The 20085-nt window shown below is 47.9% G+C and overlaps 1 protein-coding gene across 3 annotated transcripts in view; it reads right to left on the reverse strand.

Annotated features, from left to right (window-relative positions):
• snapc4 (small nuclear RNA activating complex, polypeptide 4) overlaps positions 1–20085 on the reverse strand; it is a 44383-nt gene that overhangs the window by 21569 nt on the left and 2729 nt on the right. For 2 of the 3 annotated variants that reach the window (XM_067969985.1, XM_067969984.1), the window contains exons 3-11: positions 15386–15564; positions 13829–13954; positions 11590–11668; positions 8806–8887; positions 6626–6730; positions 3924–3996; positions 3182–3346; positions 2719–2863; positions 936–1042 (exon numbers count right to left, since the gene is read on the reverse strand). In XM_067969985.1, coding sequence (XP_067826086.1) covers positions 936–1042; positions 2719–2863; positions 3182–3346; positions 3924–3996; positions 6626–6730; positions 8806–8887; positions 11590–11668; positions 13829–13954; positions 15386–15564 — 1061 coding nt within the window. Of the gene's footprint in view, positions 1–935; positions 1043–2718; positions 2864–3181; positions 3347–3923; positions 3997–6587; positions 6731–8805; positions 8888–11589; positions 11669–13828; positions 13955–15385; positions 15565–20085 lie in introns of those variants that run through there. The other variant, XM_067969986.1, reaches the window with a different exon arrangement.

The raw sequence follows: 20085 nt of genomic DNA on the forward strand, positions 1-20085 counted from the left end.
AATTCCCTATTAAAAAGAATGAAATCTGTTTCAACGGTTTGTGAGGATTCCACATTCTGACCTGTGTAACCTCCCCTTTAATTCTTGTTGTCACCATCAATTTGTTCCCTCCTGTTAACCTCTCACTACCCAGTGGGAGCAATCCATTACAATTTATATTATAACCCTGACCACCACCACCCCCCCAAATCTCTGGTAACAGCCTGGTCAATCTACACGGCACCTTTTCCACTGCTTTTATGCCCTTTCTATAATGGGGGCCCAAAGCAGTATACAATACTGCAACTGCAGCCTACGATCTTGTACCTGTTCAACATTACCTCCCTGCTTGTGTATTGTATAGCTCTAAACACAAAACTAAGTTTAACTTTTTATGTCCTTATCCACGTGGATTTAGGTGTGGAGATATTTTAAAAAGATTTGTCCGATGGCTGAGATGGTATGTACAAGCCCGAGCGTGGCAGAACCACACAGACCTGGACATTCCCAGACACCATTCAGTGTTAAGTTGGATAATACAACTGGCATCAGAACTCCTGGGTTGTGGTGAGGGGGGTGGTAACAGACAACGGCGAGGGCTACTGCTCCTGACTGCCATCCTTGGTGTGGGCTTCAGGTTAGCACAGGGCTGGGCAAGGTCAGGGTCAGGCTTGGCTGCGAGGTTCCTCACGGTTGAATGGACAACCAATACCTACCGTTCTGGTTCATGTATAGGAAATGGACGCTTGGTTGAGGTACTGGAGGGCAGCACCAGCAGGGGGGGGGGGGTGCAGAAAGAGGAGAGAAACAAAAGCTGTTTATTCGGGGGTGGGGGTTGTGTGGTTAAGAGAAGAGGACTAGCCAGTACTGCCAGGTGGTCCATGGCCTCTGCCTGGTTTTGGTACATAGCTTGGGGAGCGAGAGAGAGAAATGGCTGACAGCCAGAGAGAACCTACCGCATCTTCTGCTCGTGACCAAGGTCCCCTCTTCACCGTGGGGTCCAGTGACTTGGACCAGTGGTACAACAGCTGGCTGCTATTCCGCCCCTCCATAAAATACGCAACTGGAATGAAGCAGAATGACACGGAATTCGTATTTCAGGACGTTATCTGTATTCGCCTCAGAGCCATTCGTATCAAATACAAAAAACCTTCTAATCTGTGCCGGGGAAAGTTCCCATTGATAGATTAAAGTTATTTGGGTACATGGGGTGCGTTGTTTACTTGCCCCGATCCCCTGAAGACATTGACTTGTGCTGGAGTTCATCATCCCAGGGTCAAAAACCTTGGAGCTCCTGACCTATCAGCACTGAGGGAGCACCTTCACCACCACCTTCTCAAGGGGCAACTAGGGGATGGGCAATAAATACTGGCCTTGCCAATGTCGCCCACATCCCCAGAATTAGTTATTAAAAAAAACACCCAAAGTAGCCATTTTTCAGGTGCAGGCTATTTGGGCCAGGGAAATATTACAGCCTAGCCCGAACCGGACATCCACGAGTTACTGGATAGCGATTAGGAGCAGGAAACGGAGCTGATATTTCCCTCCCTAGCCCAGGGGTATGGAGGTCATTCAGTGCGCCAGCTGAGTTAAGCCATCCAGGCACAGACCAGGGATTGAACCGGGACCTTCCTGGGGCCAGTATCACCCATCAGGCAGGGCATTTACCCGCTGAGCCATTAGGGGAAGCTCCTATCACACAGATTTCTCAGTTGGTCAGCGAGCACCCTAGGAGCAGGAACCCTGGCTGATTTTACCCTTCCTGAACCAAAGGGAACGGAGGTCACCTGTAGATCCCAGATGCCACCCTGGGTTGAGAGCAGATGACTCAGAACCCGGGACCTTTCCAGTCTGAACAACTCAAGATAAATTCACTGGGGCCAACAGGTGAGTGTTTTTGCCAAAGGACTTGAGCAAATGCTCCACAGATCAAGACCCAGCCCAGCGGGTTTGAAGTGAGGGAGCTGACCCTCAAATGACAAATAATTTGGTTGCAACAGAGGGTCATCCAGGGAAAGCGGGGAAGGGGTTTCCTTGGCATCAGATCCAAAAGGTACCCAAGCTTTTGTGCATATTCTGACTTACCAACTGAAGCTCTCCCGAGCACTCAGGGCTGTACTGAGAGTGGAGATAGCTTCCAGGACACTGGTAGCAGTCTGTGTCAGGGTGCGAATATCAGCGAGAATTCCCATTACCATCCAATGCGTGGACGTCAGAGGCTTAGGCTTGGTGGTGATACCCCCCCATGGTTGGATTTCTTATCCACACTTGCTATCTGGGCTCGCATGTGAGTTTGGATGCTTTGATTAGGTTCTGAAAGTCGGCAGCACTCCTGGAAGTACACCTCAGCATTGAGGCAGTGGAGTGTATCTTTGGTCTGGCAGGAGAGGAAAGAGAGGAGGAATATGGTGGATTTCTGTGCTCATCGAGGTGGGGGGGACTCACTGCTGGTGCACAGAATACTTTCCGCTTCATACAACCAGTATCAGCAGCATGTACATCTACTGGAGGCAAGATGCAGGGCAGAGCTCTCTCTACACTGCTCCGGCAACGTCCCATAACTTCGACATAGAAATCACTTTGCACCGTGAGCTTCACTCTTCCCGCAGAAGACTAGCAAGCTGGGTACAAGTGAATCAGTACATCCCACTCCCAGCCTTTATAACCGAGCAGGTTCATCCTCGGATTCCGGGCTGGATTTGAACCCGGGTGCCAGCCCTGCACTCCAGACACACTCACTCTTGGTGTACGGGATGAAGTTTCCAACTCTCATTTTCTGCACTAGCTCGGTCAGCATTTGATCTTCTTCCGCGGTCCACTCTTTCCTCCGGTCCTTATTAAGCTCTTGATATTTCTGAAGGCACATGTAAGCAGTACGGTTCGTCTGTAGCAGGAACAGGAGGGAGGGAGTAGAGTGAGAGAGAAAAGGGTTAACTATGTCCGATTTTAAACTGTGGCTGGATTTGTTTTCTGTAGTTAGAAGCCGATTGTATTAAGGGTTACGGAACCAAGTTAAGATACAGATCAGCCAGGATCAAGGGGCTGAATGGCCTCCTCCTGTTCCTAAAACGCACCAGGATTCCACGCTGGCAATTGCTGCCCAGTGCCTCCCAGAGACAGGACGAAGCCCATCCACGATGTCAAACTGCCCCGCCAACACCCACACAAAGAGAATACCCCCCCCCACCACGACACTCCGTACCTGCAGCTCACTGGCAATCCACTGCCAGTCCACACAGCCGGCCCGCTCCACAATTTCCATCAGCCGCTCCACCTCCTCGCTGCTCCACTCTGCTCTGCTGATGCTTGGGTGCTCAGAGTTCTGCCAGACACTTTTAATATCTTCCGCCTTGCGACTCCCATCAAACTGCAAACACAAATGATCACTCTGTCACCACCGCATAAAAACCCAGCGTTGTATGCGGAGTGGGGGCCAGGCTAAATGTTGGGGGGCAACTTGGAAGGAAAGACTGTTTTATTAAAAAAGATATATATTTGATGCTCTTCCATGAGAGCCACCCCCTGAGGATTCAGTAGGCAAGTCACACAGACCAGAAGGTGCCAGGTTCAATCCCTGGTCTAGACAGAGTTAATTTCAGATAAGAGCACCACAATCAGCCTGCACACCACTGGATTAGGAAGGGGTTTCCTCCTGATCGCTACCCAGTGCCCCCTTGCTCAATCGACACGCGTGTGGACATCAGGCCACGACAGGATCGAGTGCTTGATTAACCCCCAGAGTGAAAGAATACCCGGTCAGTACTTGCTGTACAGTCTAAAGGCCATCAAGTGCCTCTGAAACTGTACTCAAGCAAGAGTCACTACATTCAGTAGATATCCGGAGGGGGTGGGGGGAACGTGCAGAGAAGAGGAATAGGGGGAGAATAATGGGATGGGGCAGGGAGAAACCCTGAACCAAATGGATTAACCCTAAACATACTTACATCGATGTTGGCAATCTTTATCCAGTCGTGGTCATCAAACCTGTTTCCCAACAACTGGCGTTGTGTCATCTGGCTATAAGAAAGTTAAGGAGTAACACTCTTTTATAAACCACAGCTAGAGTTACTAGCAACATACCTTCAAACCAGCTGTAATACTCAGTCACTTTTGTGTTTCAAAACAGTGAAATATTTAGATCACTTGTTGACAATAACTGTACCCTTAATAAGTTTAATTAAATACATCAGCAAAAACAAGAGACACAGCAAGAAAGGAGGCCTTGTTTAGCTCACTCCCCAGCCAAAATACTTAGTGGGGTATCAATACACACCATGATAATAATGACCCAAATAAATCAATATGTAGCTAAAATACAGTTCCTCACTTTCAGCAGACAACGCCACTGTGTCTGACAGAAATATCAACCAACGGGTACAGTACAGTAAATACTCACACACAAGATGGAAAGTTATCTCGCTGCTTGGCAGTTGCCAGCAAGTTTAAAGCATACCCTGGAGTACGATTCCCATTGTAGCGCCATCACAGGCTTCGTCAACACGCTCGTCCTGTGGGTTTGGACCCAGCATGTCCTAATTTGGTCACTGGTGGTCAGTGCTCCGTCTCCACCCCTTATTACCCCACCTGCGTGTAACATACGTCAGTGGCCCCACCAATCAGCTGGAGCCAGGCGCTCAGCTTTTGGGGTGAAGATAGGGTCCAGGATCTTCCTGATCCGAAGCTCATACACAATCGGAATTCAATACACTAATAACTAGAGAGTATCAACTAAAATCATTGAAAGCCATTTGTATTATTAAAAATCTTACATCTGCACACACTTCATATTATCCAATATAAATTCCTATGTCCATAACTGCCTTTGTAACCATAGGAACAGGAGGAGGCCATTCAGCCCCTGGAGCCTGTTCTGCCATTCAATTAGATCATGGCTGATCTGCACCTCAACTCCATAATCCCTTGATACCCTTATTTTTTCTTGGATATATCTATCTCAATCTTGATAACTTCAATTGTCCCCCAACTTCCAGTCTTTAGGGGGAAGAGTGTTCCAGATTTCCACTACCCTTTGTGTGAAAAAGTGCTTCCTGATTTCATTCCTAAACGGCCTAGCTCAAATTTTAAGGTTGTGCCCGCTTGTTCTGGATTCCTCCACCAGAGAAAATAGTTTCTATCTACTGTTATCCTTTTAAACACCATCATCACGCTGTCATTACACCCTCCTGTCAGTGGAAGCACTGCAGCCCCTCTATGGAAGGCGGTGGGCATAATTACAAGCTTACATAGGCAGTTCCCATCATGAATATAGACACAGGAATTTATAAAATAAGGACAGAATGTCTCACTTTAAAATGGGGACAATCACATGTGCTTTCTAGCCCAATTATTCCTCTGCCCTCGAGCTCTCCTTCCTCCAGGCTCCAACTTTGAATTGGGAGAAAGTTTGGGAAAACTGTGTTTTCCATTGGGCAAAAGCTTGCATTGCAGGTAGTTTTGTCTCAGGCAATCTGTACGACAGCAGATGGGAACTCACCTGTGGCACCAGAGAGGGTTAAAACAGGAAGATACGTGTAATACTCCTCTCCCAAATGAAAAAAAGAAAAATGAAGCACGTTCTAGAATACCATACCCCCCCGCTCCGATTAATCAAATTCTGCTCTGCTCCTCACTAGGAGGATATCCAATCCAATTCCACTCAAAAGCTGTTTCACTTGCCCGTATGAGTGAAAGCAAATCCCGAGAAGCCCAGCTTGCTCTGACACGCTCTGCTGACTGATTTAGAGGGGCACAGACACCATACCCCAACACGGGTCAGTGGGACAGGGAGCCGTACCCCAACACGGGTCAGTGGGACAGGGAGCCGTACCCCAACACGGGTCAGTGGGACAGGGAGCCGTACCCCAACACGGGTCAGTGGGGTCAGGTGCTCAGGCAGCAGCAGGGCACTTAAAGAAAGGTAGCAGAGAAATCAAGATAAAAATGAACATACATTTAAAAAAAGCAAGGGGACACATTTCAAGGAACTTTCAAATCAAGATCTCCAGGAAAGAAGAGCAAGGGAAAATTTAACATACAGCAGCTTACGTAGCATAACCTGCCAATTCTTGTGGCTCAGGTGGATGTTACATGTCCCTCGGCACTACTGAAAGAGCAGGAAGTTCTCCCAGGGTCCTAGGTAACTCTCCAGCCCCAACCAACACAAAGGCTGGTCATTCAACTTACTGCTGTGCATGGGATCTTGCTGTGCGCAAGAATAGCACGTCTTTCTTGCATGCTTTCAGCAGGTCAAATCTGTGAAAAGTAACACCCTAAATGATAGAAATTAAAAACAGAAAATGCTGTCAAAGTACGGGAAGTCGATAAACATCTGAAAAAGGGACCAACAGTTTGGCCACACCCCTTCATATGTTGATGAGACGACCCACTAGTCATCCCAGAAGAGAACACACACAATCCACCGCACACACACACCCCCAACCACAGTCACTCTTGCGCACAAACACACGGGCACCTCGGCAGTGAACTTGAGAAGTGCTCTTACTGACCCATGTGAGGGCCATGCCCTACAAAGAGGGCAAAACAAAATGAAGAGACAGCATAATGTGGATCGGTCGATACGAGGAGATGACTAACACTCGATTAGATACGCTTCTAAAAATGCCTGTTGCCAGGAAGATTATCTCACTTGATCTTGTCCATTCCTCGCTCAGTTTCACCAATCTGCTTCCTCAAGGTCTTTTTATCCGCTTCGACGCGGGACAGTTTCAGCTTCTTGTTCAAGTACTCAAGCCTACAAACAGAGGGGAAAATTAGAGAGTCCAAGGTTTGATCCATGGCCTGTGCTCTTATCAGCCAAGATAGCAGTAGGGGCATGTTTGGTCCCAGTGCCCCTGGGGTAGGGAAGTAAATATACAGCCAGGGTTCCAGCAGCTGATCACTGACCAGCGACCCCTGCTGGCCAGTGAACAAATGTCAAGACTCAACTGTGATGCCTCCTACGGTTGAATGCCGCACAAACACTTATCGTCTAGGCTTGGGTGAGGTGAACAGCAGCTGTGACTCAATGAGTCAGCACCTTCCCGGGGCAGGGGAGAACAGATAATTAATGGATGTGCAAAAAGTAATAGGAAAATGACAGGCAGGGAAAGACCAGCTGGTCCCATCAAGCCTGCCCACACCCACGATGCACGGAGCATGACCAGACACTCCATGTGCTCCCCTAGCAGCCGTGTAATCTCCTGGGAGGGGCAAAATATCAAAAACAAACCCCATAGGGCCAAAATGAGACTAAAAATCCTCTCCGACGCCCTTAGGCAATCGAAACCATCCAGATCACACAGACCATGCATATGGTAACTGGTAAATCGCTTACCTTCTATATAATGCAATCTCTGCTCCAGACAAGAACCGGTCCAGCTCCCTCTTGAAGGCAGAGAGTCAGCACCCATCACACCAGCCGGCAACACATTCCAGAGGCTCACTACTCGCTGGGAAAAGTGGAACCGCCCAACATCCTGCCTATTCTTATTCTTGAGTAGATGGGAATTATTCTTGTGGCTCTTCTCAAACCTTTTCCAAGGCCACGATATCAGCCCCTCCCACCCACCCACCCCCCCCCCCCCGGGAGATATCAACAACTCGCATTTATACAGCGCCTTTAACGTAGTAAAACGTCCCAAGGCGCTTCACAGGAGCGTAAATCAAACAAAATTCCACACCAAGCCACATAAGGAGATATTAGGACAGGTGACCAAAAGCTTGGTCAAAGAGTTAGGTTTTAAGGAACATCTTAAAGGAGGAGAGGTAGAGAGGCGGAGAGGTTTAGGGAGGGAATTCCAGAGCTTGGGGCCTACAATGGTGGAGCGATGGAAATCGGGGATGCGCAAGAGGCCAGAGATCTGGAAGGGTTGTAGGGCTGGAGGAAGTTACAGAGATAGGGAGGGGCGAGGCCAATGGAGGGATTTGAACATAAGGATGAGAATTATAAAATTGGGGAGTTGCCGGACCGGGAGCCAATGTAGGTCAGCGAGCACAGGGGTGAAGGGTGAATGGGACTTGGTGAGAGTTAGGAAACGGGCAGTCGAGTTTTGGATGAGCTCAAGTTTACGGAGGGTGCAAAGTGGGAGGCCGGTAAGCAGACAGATCTCCCAGTCACCACTTGAGTTAACGAGTAACCTAAGGAGAGAGCGCCATGTGACTGGTCAGGGATGGAGGAGTGTAACTTTGCATTCAGACATTGATGAAAACACTATGTAATTACATGCATTTTCACGCCCTCAAAACACACGTTGGCGCCAAGTGAGGACGGAGCCTCAGATTTTGCCCTTGCTTTACTGACCAATCGATCACTAGGTTGATTCCGGGTATGGAAGGGTTATGAGGAAAGATTGAACAGGTTGGGTCTATACTCATTGGAGTTTAGAAGAATGAGAGGAGACCTTATTGAAACATACAAGATTCTGAGGGGACTCAATAGGGTAGATGCTGAGAGGATGTTACCCCTCATGGGGGAATCTAAAACTAGGGGGCATAGTCTCAGAATAAGGGGTCGCCCGTTTAAGACGGAAATGAGGAGGAATTTCTTCTCCCAGAGGGTCGTGAATCTTTGGAATTCTTTACCCCAAAAAGCTGTGGAGGCTGAGTAATTGAATACATTCAAGGCTGAGTTAGACAAATTTTTGATCAGCAAGGGAGTCAAAGGATATGGGAAAAGGGCAGGAAAGTGTAGTTGAGGTAAAAATCAGATCAGCCAAGATCTCATTAAATGGGGGAGCAGGCTTGAGGGGCCGAATGGCCTACTCCTGCTCCTATCTCTTATGGTCTATCACCATAAGGTGAATGACAGATAAAAGAAAGAGATTTTACCTCAAGAGTTTGGGCTGTAGGAGACGCTGTGTCGAGTCACTTGCAATCGAGTGCCGGAGCTTCTCCTTGTCTCTCTGCTTCCCTGTGAAAAGGCAAATATCAAGACACCTTGTCCAGAAGCTGACCCTGTCTTTTGTAACTTATTATTGCATCCTTTGAACCTCAGGTCTGCCTGAAGCTCCATCAAGGGCCCCCCCGCCTTCAGCAAGTGTTGGGAGGCACCAGGTATTGGCCAAGCAGGAGGTCCCCAGCCAATGCCACCCTCTCAAAAAGGGAGACATCGCAGCCTCCACCCAGTACAGGCCCATCACACGTGGCTCAGACAAGGAGATGACCGTACCTGCAGCTTCCCTCCCCCAATCTGTGGAGAATCATCATCCTATTCCATCATCAACTTGATAAAAGGCTGGTATCAGTAAAAATGACCATTAAGCTGTCGGATTGTCGTAAAAATACAACAGGTTCACTAGTGTCCCTTTAGGGAGGGAAACCTGATGCCCTTACTCGGTCTGGGCCTGTGTGTGACTTCAGTCCCCACTAGTGGTTGACTCTCAACTGCCCTCTGGTGGCCTAGCAAGACACTCAGTTGCACAGAAGGGCCATCACCACCATCTCAGGGCAACCAGAGTTGGGCAATAAATGCCGGCTTTGCCAGCAGCGCCTCCAGCCCAAGAATGAAATAATAAAACATTTACTTTAATACCCTGCATCAGAACTTTTGCAGAATACATTTACACTGAAACATCTTAAGCAGCTTAACATACAGTGAGAAGCAGAGACTGGTATGTGGGCTGCCACATTGGAGTAGGACCGCTGAGCAGCCACGGTCAGTAACAGAGGCCCCACCCCTAACAGAGCCCAGCTAACTTAGCACACAGACAGTTAAACTTGGCATGTGGTCCAGTGCCAATGAGGGACTCAAAAGAAAAAGCAGGGAAGTTATGATAAACTTGTATAGAACCTTGGTCAGACTACACTTGGAGCATAGTGAACAGTTCTGGTCTCCATATTATAAAAAGGATACAGAGGCACTAGAGAAGGTGCAAAAAAGATTTACTAGGATGATACCAGAACTGAGAGGCTAAAACTGTCAGGAAAGATTGAACAGACTGGGACTCCTCTCTAGAAAAAAAAGACAGAAGTGACCTAATAGAGGTCTTTAAAATTATGAAAGGGTTTGATAGGTTAGACGCAGAGAAGTTGTTTACATTTGTGGGGGAGGGGGGTCCAAAACTAGGGGCTATAAATATAAGACAGTCACTGATAAATCCAATAGGGAATTCAGGAGAAACTTCTTTACCCAGAGAGCGGTTAGAATGTGGAACTCGCTCCCACAAGGAGTAGTTGAGGCGAATAGTGTAGATGCGTTTAAGGGGAAACTAGATAAACACACGAGGGAGAAAGGAATAGAAGGATATGCTGATAGGGTTAGGTGAAGGGTGGGAGGAGGCTCACCTGGAGCATAAACATTGACATAGACTTGTGGGGCCGAATGGCCTGTTTCTGTGCTGTAAATTATGTAATTCCATGTAAGATAGGACAATCGTTCCAGATTGCGCTCTCTCACCCCCTAGAGGGTAACCTGGCAGGGTGCAGGCTGGTCCCCTGCTCAGTCAGGAACTGTGCAGAAAGGTGTTTAAAATGTTAAAAGGATTTGATAGGTATTTGACGAGGAGAGGCAATATAAACTAAAGGGTACAATTCTAAAGGGGGTGCAGCAGCCTGGGGGTATATGTGCACTAATCGTTGAAGGTGGCAGGGCAGGTCGAGAAAGCGGATAAAAAAGCATACAGGATCCTGGGCTTTATGAATAGGGGCATAGAGTACAAAAGCAAGGAAGTTATGATGAACCTTTATAAAACACTGGTTCGACCACAACTGGAATATTGTGCCCACTTCTGGGCACCGCACTTTAGGAAGAATGTGGAGGCCTTGAAGAGGATGCAGAGGAGATTTACTAGCATGGTTCCAGGGATGAGGGACTTCAGTTACATGGATAGACTGGAGAAGCTGGGGTTGTTCTTATAGCTGAGAAGGTTGAGGGGAGATTTGATAGAGGTATTCAAAATCACGAGGGATCTAGACAGAGTAGGCAGAGAGAAACTGTTCCCATTAGCGGAAGGGTCAAGAACCAGAGTTCACAGATTTACGCAGCAAGTGGTTGTGGTCTGTAATGTAACTGCCTGAGGGGGTGGTGGAGGCAGATTCAATTGTGGCTTTCAAAAGGGAATTGGATAAGTACTTGAAGGGAAAAAATTTGCAGGGCTGCAGGCAAAGGGCGGGGGAGTGGGACTGGCTGGATTGCTCCTGCAGAGAGCCGGCACGGGCTTGTCGGGCTGAATGGCCTTCTTCTGTGCTGTAACCTTTCTATGATAGAGAAACTATTTCCTCTGGAGGAGTGGTGGGGGGGGAAAATCAAGAATGAGGGGGCACAATTTTAAAAATTAGAGCTTGGCCATTTAGGAGGGAAATCAGGAAGCACTTTTTCACACAAAGGATAGTGGAAATCTGGAACTCTCCCATAAAAGGCTGTGGACGTTGGGGGACAATTGGAGCTTTCAAGTCTGAGATCGATAGATTTTTGTTGGGTAAGGGCATCAAGGAATATAGAGCTAAGGCTTGAGGGGCTGAATGCCTTCCTCCTTTCCTATGCAGCACCTCAGGAGAGGGAAAGAGAAAGTACCAAAGGCATGGTCCGAAAGAAGAGATCAAAGCCTTTTTTAAAATATGATTAAAAGAAGACCTTCTCATGCTTCTGGCCCCAGTTTCCACTGTAATACTTACAGCTCATTAAGAAAAACTCCTCAAAGGTTTTGATGCCCTGTGTAGCCTTTTCCTTCGTGTCTTGGTTTGCTGGTGGACCCTGAGCACAAAGGGAGAGAGAAAGTTTAAGTAGAGATTTTAAACAGCACTACAGTTACAGGGAACCAGCTGTTGTAATTTGGCACGTTCCCCTCCAAGTCACACACCATCCCGACTTGGAAATATATCGGCTGCTCCTTCATCGTCGCTGGGTCAAAATCCTGGAACTCCCTTCCTAACAGCACTGTGGGAGAACCTTCACCACACGGACTGCAGCGGTTCAAGAAGGCGGCTCACCACCACCTTCTCAAGGGCAATTAGGGATGGGCAATAAATGCCGGCCTCGCCAGCGACGTCCACATCCCATGAACGAATAAAAAAAAAATTTGTTTGAGTGATGTGGGTGTGAATGACGCTGACGAAGCCTCATTTATTGCCCGTTCAGAGATCAGACAGTGATTGTTTGATAACTGAGTGGCTTGCTCGGTCACCTCAGAGAGCACTGACAGTCAACCACACAGTGTTGGACTGGAGTCACGTGTAGGTCCAGACTGGGTAAGGATGGCGGGTTCCCTTCCATTGAAGGACATTAGTGAACCAGTTGGGCTCTTAGTCTGTTTTCTGGTGGCAGCAACAAATCACCAGATTTACTGAATTCAATTTCACTATTTGCAATGGTGGGATTTGAACTCACGATCTCTGGGGTGCTAATCTAATACCAGAACCACTATGTTGCCACACCCGATTACATGGTTCAGGGGGTGGGGTCAGAAAAATGATTAGTTACACATTCAGCCCAGACCGAAGGCAACGTTCACAGCCACAAATATTTATGAAGGAGTTTATCTTTCTCAAAAATATGATCATACCTTCAGACCCCCATTACCAACTGGGGACATTGATGAAGTTGAGTTTTGAATGTAATTTAGCTGGTCCCCCGTGGCCTTTCTCCCAGTGGGGAAGGAGGTGCAGGAGTGAGGAGCAGAGCAGCAGTGGGAGGGCATGAGAGAGATGGTCGTGAGTCTGGCTGCTGCAATGTTAGGAATCTTACAACACCAGGTTATAGTCCAACAGTTTTATTTGAAAATCACAAGCTTTCGGAGATTATCTCCTTCGTCAGGTGAGTGAGTGAATTTGCCCATTTAGGTTCGGTTGGGTGGATCGATGTGGCCGGTGGATAATAGTGGGCAAGCTGGTCACTACAGGGCATGGTAAAAACATTGAAAAGTAGAACAAAAAAAAATGGCCCTTACACATTGTGGGGATCGAATTATTTCTGCTGCCCCGTATCCTAACTCGCACCAAGCCCTGTTCACCCATCACCCCCTGTGCTCGCTGACCTACAGTGGCTCCCGGTCCAGCAACGCCTTGATTTTAAAATTCTCATCCTTGTTATCAAATCCCTCCGTGGCCTCGCCCCTCCCTATCTTTGTAACCTCCTCCAGCCCTACAACCCTCCGAGATCTCTGCGCCCCTCCAATTCCTGTCACTTGCACATCCCCCGATTTTCATCACTCCACCATTGGCGGCCATGCCTTCAGCTGTCTAGGCCCTAAGCTTTGGAATTCCCTCCCTAAACCTCTCCACCTCTCTCCTCCTTTAAGATGCTCCTTAAAACCTACCTCTTTGACCAAACTTTTGGTCATCTATCCTAATATCTCATGGCTCGGTGTCAAACGTTGTTTGATAATCAGTCCTGTGAACGTTTTACTATGTTAAAGGTGCTATATAAATGCAAGTTGTTGTATTCTGTGGTCTCATTCACAGTCTTTGCTGAATTAACCGACCTCATCAGCACCAGTCACAGGGGCTCAGTGCCCCCTGGCTAAGAGAAAAAAAATAAGCAATTGCAAAGTCTGCATAGGTTCAGGGGAGAACAGGAGCCTTCTCCTCTCCCCTGCAGACAAACAGCCGGCCAACACTCACCGTCTCAGCTCAAATACGAGCGTTCACTTGCTCAAGGCAGTGGACGGCAGCTGACTCCAATAATAGCCCACGGTGTGTGTTTGGGGAAGGGGGAGAAAGGGACTGCTTCTCACCTTTACTTCAACATTAGAAAATGCCAGATATCTGGGAAGCTTAACCTGCTCACTTCATTCCAGATGAGAGGAGACAGTTTCTGCTGCTGCTCATTATACAGTCGAGACCGCAAATAACAACCGGCACCAGAAACAAACTTATACATTACAAAGTTTAATTGTCATACTTCAAAAATACTCACAAGGCCAGTGACTCTATCCCTGAAGTAGGGTTTCATGAAGTGTCCCAGGTACATGGTGGCAGCCTGGCCCCTTGTGGCTTTAGTTTTCTCCAGCCCGTGACCTGCCATGTCCCACATTATTCCAGTCTGTGGGAGAGAACAAGGACACCGTGTATTCGCTGCCAGAGTAAGGGGACATCGCCTGAATGTCAACACCGGGCATCCTCAGGAAGGATATATTGGCCTTGAAGGGGGTGCAGCATAGATTCACCAGAATGATACCGGGATTAAAGGGTTAAATTAAGAGGACAGGTTGCATAGACTAGGCTTGTATTCCCTCGAGTATAGAAGATTAAACGGTGATCGAATTGAGGTGCTTAAGATGATTAAAGGATTTGATAGGGTAGATAGAAACTATTTCCTCTGGTGGGGAGAGTTCCAAACAAGAGGGCAGAACCTTAAAATTAGAGCCAGGCCGTTCAGGGGTGATGTCAGGAAATACTTTTCACACAAAGGGGAGTGGAAATCTGGAACTCCCTCCACCAAAAAGCTGTCAAAACTGAGCGATAGATTTTTGTTAGGTAAGGGTATTAAGGGTTACGGAACCAAGGCGGATAAATGGAGTTAAGATACAGATCAGCCATGATCTAATTGAATGGTGGAACGGGCACAAGGAGCTGAATGGCCTCCTCCTGTTCCTATGTTCCCCACCGCCAACCGCCCGACCCCTTCACTGCCAACGCAGGTAAATCTAGCACGGTAATGAGGAATGACAGACATCGGTGTTTCCCCTTGCTCAGTCCCTGTGGTGGGATGGGGGCCTCTCTCCCTTCCAGAGAAGGAAGACAGACTGGGAAATGGTTTGGCATCTGCACTGCAACAAGCCTGAGGGGGTAGAGAGAGTCTCAATGACCTTGGCATCCCCCCCCACCCCGATCACATTTAGGATCGATGGGCAAAATACACTGATTGTGAAGTCACTAAACTATTGGTGACAGGAGCTCCCTGTAGAATTTGGGAAGTCGAGGCTGCCATCAGCTGCAGAATCGTATTGATCAAGGGATTCCCAAACGCCTCGACAGGGGGAAAGGCACACAGGTCCCAGGTTTCCATTCTTGCTCTGCGCTGAGTTAGCTGATTTACAATTGGCTTCAGAGCCCCAAGGGCTAGAACTGCCAGTGCCCCTGTAAGTGATCGCTAGCCAGAGACCACGGCTGAAGAGGCGTGGGTGGGGGTTAGGATCGGAATTGGCTGCGATGTCTCACATGGTCGAATAACCGGGCACACTCAGTTTAGGCCCCACACACAGGAGAATGGTCACTTAGATGAGGTACATTACTGCAGGAGTCAGTGTCGTCAGGAAAGGAGGGGAGGGAAAGCGGAAGAGAGAGGGGAGAGGCTGGGGAAAAAAACCCTTCCAGTTACAGGCAGCCAAGGAGCAGACATTTCGTGCTGAATCCTCTATTGCACCAACACAGGTTGGGTGGCCACAGACATCTCCCAATATAAAAAGGTGCAGGACCAGTGCAGCAATTCTACCCATCATGGACTCCCCCACCTCACCCTTCACACACCCACCTGTTGCTCTTTATTGTGGGTGAGCAGCAGCTCCAGGTCCTGCAACTTCTCCACAATCACCTCCTGGTACACCAAGTTCATCTGGAGACACGTCTCGGGGTCCTCGGGAAGGTCGTCCCCCTCCTCGCCCATGTTGTTGTCCGGGAGCTGAGGCGCGTCTCCCCGCTGGGAGCTTCCACCTGGATACAAAACAACATTTACTCAATTGCACCTCCCTCAGGTCATCACTGCAGTTCCTCAAAACAAAGGACACGGGAGAGTGTCTACGGATGTTGTCTATATAGACTTCGGGAAGGCATTTGGTACGTGTCTGTACAAGAGATTATTAGCAGAAGTAAAAGCACACAGAATGGAGGTAACTTTGATGGGTTGGTAATTGGAAAGTGGAAAGGTGGTTAGAAACAGAGTGTGGGGATAAAAGGCTCGTCCTGATTGGCAGGATGTGACAAGTAGTGTCTCCAGGGATCCGTACTGGGGCCTCAGCTTTTCACCATATTTGTCAATGACTTAGCTGAAGGGATAGAAAGTTGTATATCAAGTTAGGAGGCACAGTAAGTTGTGTAGATCGCTATCCCATGAACCCTGCTGGAAAGTGCATGTGGGGCAGGGAGAATTATTTTTTTTTTTTGAGTCAACCAGGTTTTGGGGGAGGTGGGGGGGGGGGGGGGGGGGGGGGAGAAGGGGGCACGCACAGGGGGGAAAGTGAGCGAGAGCTGCGGGTGGACTCACTGTGGAGCATCCGCGATGCAGAGAAACTCGTGGATAGCACGTTTAGCGAGTTGGTCACACCGCAGGTAAAGGGAGTACAGGCAGGAAGTGAATGGGTGACCACCAGGCAGAGTAAGAGGTGCAGGCAGGTAGTGCAGGGGTCCCCTGTGGCCATCCCCCTCTCAAACAGGTATACCGTTTTGGATACTGTTGGGGGAGATGGCTCACCAGGGGAAGGTGGCAGCGGCCAGGTTCATGGCACCGTGGCTGGCTCTGCTGCACAGGAGGGCAGGAAAAAGAGTGGCAGAGCTATAGTGATAGGGGACTCGATTGTAAGGGGAATAGACAGGCGTTTCTGCGGACGCAACCGAGACTCCAGGATGGTATGTCGCCTCCCTGGTGCAAGGGTCAGGGATGTCTCGGTGCGGCTGCAGGACATTCTGGAGGGGGAGGGTGAACAGCCAGTTGTCGTGGTGCATATAGGTACCAACGATATAGGTAAAAAAACAGGATGAGGTCCTACAAGCTGAATTTAGGAAGTTAGGAGTTAAACTAAAAAGTAGGACCTCAAAGGTAGTAATCTCAGGATTGCTACCAGTGCCATGGGCTAGTCAGAGTAGGAATGACAGGATAGCTAGGATGAATAAGTGGCTTGAGAGATGGTGCAAGAGGGAGGGATTCAAATTCCTGGGACACTGGAACCGGTTCTGGGGGGGGAGGTGGGACCAGTACAAATTGGACGGTCTGCATCTGGGCAGGACTGGAACCAATGTCCTAGGGGGAGTGTTTGCTAGTGCTGTTGGGGAGGGTTTAAACTAAAGTGGCAGGGGGGTGGGAACCGATGCAGGAAGTCAGTGGGAAGTAAAGTGGTGACAGAAACAAAAGGCAGTAAGGGAGAGTGTACAAAACATGACCGGACAGATGGTCTGAGAAAGCAGGGCAAAGACCAAGGGAAGTCTAGATTAAACTGCATTTATTTCAATGCAAGAAGTCTGATGGGCAAGGTAGATGAACTCAGGGCATGGATGGGTACATGGGACTGGGATGTTATAACTATTACTGAAACATGGCTAAGGGAGGGGCAGGACTGGCAGCTCAATGTTCCAGGGTACAGATGCTTTAGGAAAGATAGAGCAGGAGGGAGGAGTTGCGTTCTTGATTAGGGAGAACATCATGGCAGTAGTGAGAGAGGATATATCCGAGGGTTCGCCCACGGAGTCTATATGGGTAGAACTGAAAAATAAGAAGGGAGAGATCACTTTGATAGGATTGTACTACAGACCCCCAAATAGTCAACTGGAAATTGAGGAGCAAATATGTAAGGAGATTACAGACAGCTGCAAGAAAAATAGGGTGGTAATAGTAGGGGACTTTAACTTTCCCAACATTGACTGGGACAGCCATAGCATTAGGGGCTTGGATGGAGAGAAATTTGTTGAGTGTATTCAGGAGGAATTTCTCATTCAGTATGTGGATGGCCCAACTAGAGAGGGGGCAAAACTTGACCTCCTCTTGGGAAATAAGGAAGGACAGGTGACAGAAGTGTTAGTGAGGGATCACTTTGGGACCAGTGATCATAATTCTATTAGTTTTAAGATAGCTATGGAGAATGATAGGTTTGGCCCAAAAGTTAAAATTCTAAATTGGGGAAAGGCCAATTTTGATGGTATTAGACAGGAACTTTCAGAAGTTGATTGGGAGAGTCTGTTGGCAGGCAAAGGGACGTCTGGTAAGTGGGAGGCCTTCAAAAGTGTGTTAACCAGGGTTCAGGGTAAGCACATTCCTTATAAAGTGAAGGGCAAGGCTGGTAGAAGTAGGGAACCTAGGATGGCTCGGGAGATTGAGGCCCTAGTCAGAAAGAAGGAGGCATATGACATGCATAGGCAGCTGGGATCAAGTGGATCCCTTGAAGAGTATAGTGATTGCCGGAGTAGAGTTAAGAGAGAAATCAGGAGGGCAAAAAGGGGACATGAGATTGCTTTGGCAGATAAGGCAAAGGTTAATTCCAAAGAGCTTCTATAAATACATAAAGGGCAAAAGAGTAACTAGGGAGAGAGTAGAGCCTCTTAAGGATCAACAAGGTCATCTATGTGCAGAACCACAAGAGATGGGTGAGATCCTAAATGAATATTTCGCATCGGTATTTACGGTTGAGAAAGGCATGGATGTTAGGGAACTTGGGGAAATAAATAGTGATGTCTTGAGGAGTGTACATATTACAGAGAGGGAGGTGCTGGAAGTCTTAACACGCATCAAGGTAGATAAATCTCCGGGACCTGATGAAATGTATCCCAGGAAGTTATGGGAGGTTAGGGAGGAAATTGCGGGTCCCCTAGCAGAGATATTTGAATCATCGACAGCTACAGGTGAGGTGCCTGAAGATTGGAGGGTAGCAAATGTTGTGCCTTTGTTTAAGAAGGGCGGCAGGGAAAAGCCTGGGAACTACAGACCGGTGAGCCTGACATCTGTAGTGGGTAAGTTGTTAGAGGGTATTCTGAGAGACAGGATCTACAGGCATTTGGAGAGGCAGGGACTGATTAGGAACAGTCGGCATGGTTTTGTGAGAGGAAAATCATGTCTCACGAATTTGATTGAGTTTTTTGAAGGGGTAACCAAGAAGATAGATGAGGGCTGTGCAGTAGACGTGGTCTACATGGACTTTAGCAAAGCCTTTGACAAGGTACCGCATGGTAGGTTGTTACATAAGGTTAAATCTCACGGGATCCAAGGTGAGGTAGCCAATTGGATACAAAATTGGATTGACGACAGAAGACAGAGTGTGGTTGTAGAGGGTTGTTTTTCAAACTGGAGGCCTGTGACCAGCGGTGTGCCTCAGGGATCGGTGCTGGGTCCACTGTTATTTGTTATTTATATTAATGATTTGGATGAGAATTTAGGAGGCATGGTTAGTAAGTTTGCAGATGACACCAAGATTGGTGGCATTGTGGACAGTGAAGAAGGTTATCTAGGATTGCAACGTGATCTTGATAAATTGGGCCAGTGGGCCGATGAATGGCAGATGGAGTTTAATTTAGATAAATGTGAGGTGATGCATTTTGGTAGATCGAATCGGGCCAGGACCTACTCCGTTAATGGTAGGGTGTTGGGGAGAGTTATAGAACAAAGAGATCTAGGAGTACAGGTTCATAGCTCCTTGAAAATGGAGTCACAGGTGGATAGGGTGGTGAAGAAGGCATTCAGCATGCTTGCTTTCATTGGTCAGAACATTGAATACAGGAGTTGGGATGTCTTGTTGAAGTTGTACAAGACATTAGTTAGGCCACACTTGGAATACTGTGTACAGTTCTGGTCACCCTATTATAGAAAGGATATTAAACTAGAAAGAGTGCAGAAAAGATTTACTAGGATGCTACTGGGACGTGATGGTTTGACTTTTAGGGAGAGGTTGGATAGACTGAGACTTTTTTCCCTGGAGAGTAGGAGGTTAAGGGGTGATCTTATAGAAGTCTATAAAATAATGAGGGGCATAGATAAGGTAGATAGTCAAAATCTTTTCCCAAAGGTAGGGGAGTCTATAACGAGGGGGCATAGATTTAAGGTGAGAGGGGAGAGATACAAAAGGGTCCAGAGGGGCAATTTTTTCACTCAAAGGAGTGGTGAGTGTCTGGAACGAGCTGCCAGAGGCAGTAGTAGAGACGGGTACAATTTTGTCTTTTAAAAAGCATTTGGACAGTTACATGGGTAAGATGGGTATAGGCCAAGTGCAGGCAACTGGGACTAGCGTAGTGGTATAAACTGGGCGACATGGACATGTTGGGCCGAAGGGCCTGTTTCCATGTTGTAAACTTCTATGATTCTATGAAAAGAAAGGCACTTTTGCTCCTCTAAGATCCGGCTAAACAACAGTGTGACCAGAGGCCTGGGGACGGTGGATAACCCAGCCACTCAGTTGTGATAGTCATGTGGAGCAGGGAAACGACAGGAGAATAAAGAACTGTACAGCTTATGTGCAGCAATTGAGATTTAACAGC

The sequence above is a fragment of the Heptranchias perlo genome, chromosome 31 (assembly GCF_035084215.1).
Source record: "Heptranchias perlo isolate sHepPer1 chromosome 31, sHepPer1.hap1, whole genome shotgun sequence".
NCBI lineage: Eukaryota > Metazoa > Chordata > Chondrichthyes > Hexanchiformes > Hexanchidae > Heptranchias > Heptranchias perlo.